Source organism: Barbus barbus (genome assembly GCF_936440315.1).
Source record: "Barbus barbus genome assembly, chromosome: 31".
Lineage (NCBI taxonomy): Eukaryota > Metazoa > Chordata > Actinopteri > Cypriniformes > Cyprinidae > Barbus > Barbus barbus.
In genome coordinates, this window is record NC_136759.1 from 26,891,742 (window position 1) to 26,897,741 (window position 6,000).

The 6,000-nt window shown below is 39.5% G+C and overlaps 2 protein-coding genes across 2 annotated transcripts; both read right to left on the reverse strand.

Moving 5' to 3' along the window:
- Window positions 1-2,228: 2,228 nt before the first annotated feature.
- LOC306851544 (claudin-4-like) lies at window positions 2,229-3,560 on the reverse strand. Its single transcript, XM_079387849.1, has one exon. It carries the CDS (start codon window positions 3,512-3,514, stop codon window positions 2,858-2,860), a length of 657 nt encoding a protein of 218 aa, XP_079243975.1. The 5' UTR covers window positions 3,515-3,560; the 3' UTR covers window positions 2,229-2,857.
- Window positions 3,561-5,346: 1,786 nt separating this feature from the next.
- LOC306851545 (claudin-4-like) lies at window positions 5,347-6,000 on the reverse strand (the record flags this gene model as incomplete). The annotated part of the gene is made up of 1 exon (XM_079387850.1): window positions 5,347-6,000. One exon carries the CDS (start codon window positions 5,998-6,000, stop codon window positions 5,347-5,349), a length of 654 nt encoding a protein of 217 aa, XP_079243976.1.

Genomic DNA, 6,000 nt, shown 5'->3' on the forward strand with positions numbered 1-6,000 from the left:
TTCCAGGCATGTAGTGGATGTATATGCTCTCAGTTCTGTTATCCTAGTGTTTAATATGGATTCTGAGTCTGTTTGCATATTTTGGTATGATTACCATTTCTAATAAATCTCCTTGCACTTAGATCTTCTCCCGGTTTTCTGAGTCAACCAAGCATCAGCATTCAAAACACAGGAGAAGCTATGAGAAATTTTTTGGAAGGTTGCCCTCATTCCTTGCATTCTTGAGGTAGTCCAGTGTACTGGTGTTATTGAGTCAGACGGCCTACACTCAATGGACACTTTATTAGACACATATTTCTGATACTGGGAGAGCCACACTTTGTCCCCAGATCAACCTGAGTTTATTGTTGGCATGGACTTAACAAGGCACTGGAAAAATTCCTTAAATTCTCATCCGTGCTGCTATGATAACAACACACAGTTACTGTAGAGTTTATTATTTTTTAATTTTTTGACTGTGCATACATACTATTGGATTGAGGTGTGGAGGTCATTGAAGTAACTGAATCCATTGTCAGGTTCATGGCTTGTGGTCATGTGTGCCATTAAAAGATGAGTGAATTGTGGCCAAAAATATGGTCAGCAAATGGTCAGCAAAAATACTCAACAGCTGGATGTGGCATTTTACCTTTGCTCACTTAGTACCCTAAACCCGGCATCCGCACTGAACAGTTTTGATGAAATCTTAAATTGAAAATGCAAACTTTTGAGCGTTTCAGTGCACGTTTTTATAAATGATGCCATTATCTTATCAGTGAATTTGTGAAAACGGCAATGTCATGCACGTGTGTATTACGTGTTCAGTCTGTAGGTGTGAGCATGAGTGTAGAGTTTCTTTACAAAGTTACATCACCAACTTCTAGCCTGACATGAATAATACAACATTTCTGGTAACACTTTAGATTGGGTAACACTATTCACCATTAACTAGTTTATTATTAGCATGCATATTACTTCCCATATTGGCTGTTTATTTGTAGTACTGTACTTATAGAGCACATACTGTATTAATGCCTTATTATGCACGACTATATTCTAGATACCTAAATACAACTACTACAACAATCGCATTACTTTCTATCAATATGCAGCAAATTAGAAGTTTATTGAGGGAAAACTCTAATAATGAAAATAATGAATATGTGTTACTCAGTCTTAAAGTGTTACAGTGTTTTTAGTAACTTTCACATATCCGTGTGTGAACAGGGATTTTATTTACTATTGTGTGCTTTTTTTGTCATGTTTAATATATAAATGTTGATTATATAGATAAAAAACAGCACTAATTGAGCATTAATTGATTAGACAAAATTACCTACATTATGAATATATATATACAACATACATAGGGGAGGATGCCACGCTTAAGAAAAACTTAAATTTATTTTTAAACATATTTATACACACATCAGCCAATGTGTTAATGAATTACAAGTTACGTCTTATATTTTATGGATTGCATGATACTCAACAATATCAAAGTGACAATCCTTTAAGCTAAAGATGCTTGAAGCTGCTTGGATGTTCTTAAATGCCCAAAAGCAGATTCAAGCTCTTCTTCTGGGATTATTCTGTTTGTGTTTCATTCCATGACCCAGTGCCTCATTTTCAGCCCTGAAACAAGCCTATTGTCTGGGACTGGCTTAGATTAGGGCCCTGACAAAGACAAGATTCTTGTGCAGAGAGCGAGTAGACCTTGAAAACAGGTGAATAACTAGACCTAGTGACAGCTGATTCAACTCATCACCTCATTATTGAGGCTATGAAAGTTTCTTTTAACTCGGTCTTCTTCATTGTTTTCCATAGAAAACCCAACAAAGATGGCACAGTAAGTTCATTCGGTGCATTTTCAAAGACATTTCTGAGACAAATCAGTTTTATGTTAACTCTTTCCTCACCACTGACAGAATTTTCTGCCAATTCATGTTTTCCCTGTTATACAGTAGGGGGTGCTATTCACATCTTCTGAAATAGTACAGATTTTCTGGATCCATAAACAAGTGAAGAAGAAGCAGAAACACATGATAGAAGCATTGTTTATGCACATGTAAGCTAACACGATCATCAAATATTACAAAACTGCCTAACATTACGAAAGAAATGTCGACAGAGGAAGTGGTTTAAGTCTGTGAAGCTTTGGGGGTGTTGATGGAAGTGATCTACTCCATCTACTCTAATCCGGATGTAGACTAATAAAAATTTGATTTTCTCAGCTTTTTATTCAAAATGTTGCTTTTATTTAATGAAAATTACTTGCATTCAAATGTTGATTAAAAAATGCATGTTTTTTTCTCTCTCTAGCTGTTTCTTTCATTTTGCATAATTCATGTTCATATATTTACGCAATAAATATATTCTGGGTGCCATTAAATGAAAAAAAAGTGGGGAAAGAGTTAATAAATCAAACGAGCTAGGTCTAGGACCCATAAAACATGGAACATGGAAACAAATTAATTTGTATTTTTTTAATGAATGTGTTTTAAGGTTAATGTGGCACACTTAGACTACAAGTCTTTATAGAACATGAACTTATACATCATATAAATGCATGTAATGAAAAGTTTGCAAAAACATATTAAAACACTGAAATTTGAATTATTGGTAGCACAATACTAAAAAGGACAACCTCGATATCAATATACACATGGCTATGAACATACTTTTTCATGTGCTTATTTTTAGTAATAATATAATACTAGCAATTCTTCAGAACTGTTTGCATAAACTTGGTAACAAAAGAAATGGCAAAACAGCAGAACTCACTGTACAGAAACACACACTGTCTTGTGCTGTATCATCACGTTCTCTGTTCAGGACACGTAGGAACAGAGCAGCAACACAAAAAGCGTACGTTTGTTCACACATAGTCTCGTTTATCAAAGCCAGCGGGCGGTACAGACCGTGCGGCGGAGTAAACCATCCTGCTGGGTGGACCGTACCTATTCTCCTCCCGCGGGGGGCAGCTGCAGCACAGAATCCCCCCTCCAATCAGCAGAAGGGTGCTAGATGCCCATCCCAGGTAAAGAGACGCACCTATCTCCCTCTTTTGTGCCTCGATGATTACGGGGTTGTAGAAGGATCTGATGATACTGTGAGCAGACCAGCACACAGGGATCATGTGCATGACCGCAGCACAGATGAAGGTGACTCCAGCGGCGATCATGACTCTGGCTTTCGCCCGCTCCTCCTCTAGGCAGTTAGTGCACTTGGCTCCCATAATGGAGAGCAGGAGTCCCAGTACTCCCATCACAATAGCAATCACACACAGAGCCCTAGCCGCCTGTAGATCTGAGCTGAGAGCCAGCATGGAGTCGTAGACCTTGCACTGCATCTGGCCAGTGCTTTGCACCACACAGTTCATCCAGATTCCCTCCCATATGGTCTGCGCCGTTACAATATTCACCCCGATGAAAGCTGTGACCTTCCACATGGGCAAAGCGCAAGACACGATGCCTACAATCCAACCGAACACAGCTAGGGTGACCCCTAGTATCTCCAACCCCAGAGATGCCATTCTGTTTTATACAGGAATGTGCTATGAAATGAATTCCATTCACTAAGGAAAGGCTCTCAGCACAATGGCTCATGCTTTATAATGCAACGATGAGGAAGGTGGAGTTATGTTGGAAAAAGTCTGAGGGGATTGGCTAAACTTTGAGTGTGCTTAACCTTGGCATGGAAACGAGTTAGTTTAATGATTTAGCTCTCTTCGTCTGGTATTTCCCACTCAGAGACCAAATGGTGGATAGATAAAAGCCCAGAGGGAGCTGGTTAAAGGATAACTGGCATGACTACGGCAAGTCTAGACTTTTGAGGAAAACTTTCAGTGGCTTAAAATTAAAATGCATGCTTCAGAACAGGTATACCAAAAATGAAAATTTGTTTGGATACTATGAGCAGAGATTGATTTGAAAGTGATGACTGAAGTGATTCGTCCCCTGAAAAGGAGCAGTAAAGTCACTGGGAGTCAACATAGACAGAATCAGTGATGCCTGACAGCGTGACTTTAGCTGCTATCAGCAGTCCGAGATTCCTCAACCCTAAACTGAACAGCATCAGGCATTATTAACTCTCTCTCTCACACACACATTATACACATTCTTACTCTGTAATCAGTCATGCATGTGAAGCCTGGTGACCTTGCGTCAGTCTTTGCAGTGTTTATTTATGATGGAGCATGTGGAACAATTGGAATGAGCATCTTCTAATTCTATTCACATCAAATGTAGGTTTTCTTTCAGATGCATTTTTTGTATATCATCTATGTCTGTATTTTTAACTTGCATGAGATGTAAACAAAATACAGTTATAGCAAGTTTACGGATAATGTTTAATGAATTAAAGACGAAAGTAAGTTATCATATTAACCTACCAGAGCTTTACATATTTTCCTAATTACTTGACATTTTGAAAAAGAGTTTCAGTAAGTAATTATAGAGGCATCTACTCCGCAATATAGCAGGTGCTTTTATCTGTACCCGTGCAAGTCTCAGTTTCGCTCTCTTGACTAAAGCATTGGGCACAAAAAGGTTTAGAGATTTACTAGGACAACCAGAGCATTGTCTCCATTCACGTCTGGGCTGGCATGGAGAGTATCATTTGTCTTTGTGGTTGACCTTTAAGAGCAGGATTGATTTCAAATAATGATAAAGGGCACTCTTTAGCTAGCATGATTTTCTTTACTCTAGTTTCTGTTATTTTTTTATTTATTTCTGTTATTTAATGCCTGTCTAAATAAAATAAGTTACGATTACTGAATAACTAAAGAAACTGACTTGATTTTCTACTTTAGTCATTGCAATAACTATAATTAACTATAAGTAACTACATCAACTAGCAGTCATTAGAGTATTAGTGAATGTCTGCGTAATATCTGCTAACACTTTTTTTTTTTGATGACATTCTACTGACTATAAGTAACTTTGCAAGTGCATGTCAACTTATTCTGCTAACCCTAACCTAACAGTCTACTAATACGCTAACTAGGATTAGTTGACACACAGGTGCAAAGTTACTTATAGTTAATAGAACTATAACCATTCATTTTTCAATTTTAATGGAAAAAATGGCACTTATTATCACTATTTAAGAGCTACTGATTATTCAACTATTAGCATTTGGCTCGTGCAAAAATTTGATCAAAAGTTGAAATGACTAAATTGCTTCTTGCAACATTATCAAATACATTAAAATTAAAACAAAAACAATAATACTAATCTTATATCTGCCATGTCGGTAATCAAAGTTCAGCATCAGTCATTCATTTGTTATTGACATTTAAACGCTTGTTGCTGTCATTTAGTAGACTTGTTGACTTTTTGTTTCATGTGCAAAGAGTCAGACCTCTCAGACATAGTCTCTCCTGTCATATCCATTCACAGACATAGATTTGACCCCTGAGTAGTCCACTCTTGTCGGCACGGCAATGTTCTGTGCTTTCGGGGAGCAGGAACACGACAAAATGGCTCCACCTAGGATCAGCAGGCAGGAGGCGCCCCATCCGAAGTACAGCGAGTTCCCAAACTCCCTCTTCTGCGTCTCCTCTAGAAGTGGGTTGTGGAAATCCAGGATGATGCCGTTAGCCGTCCAACAAACGGCCACTAGCAGCAGCAGGCCGCACGTTATAAACGTCACTCCAGCTCCCAGCATAATGTGCGGCTTGTTAGCTGCATCTGATGTGCAGTTGGTGCACTTCGCCCCAGCCACAGCCAGAGCCGTGCCCAGCACACCGAGCAGCGTGCACACGACCGTCAGAGCCCGCGCCGCCTGCAAGTCATCGGGAAGCCCCAGCATGGAGTCGTAGACCCGGCAGTGCATCTGTCCTGTGCTCTGCACCACGCAGCTCATCCACAAACCTTCCCACACGATCTGTGTGATGACGATGTTCTGGCCTATGTATGCCGCCACTCTCCACATGGGCAGACAGCAGGCCACCATCACGCCGAGCCACCCGGCCACGGTCAGGATTATCCCCAAGATCTCCAGGCCAGCTGAAGCCAT

Excerpts from the sequence above, each read along its gene's own strand:
- LOC306851544 (XM_079387849.1), bottom strand. The coding sequence starts at position 3,514 with ATGGCATCTCTGGGGTTGGAGATACTAGGGGTCACCCTAGCTGTGTTC.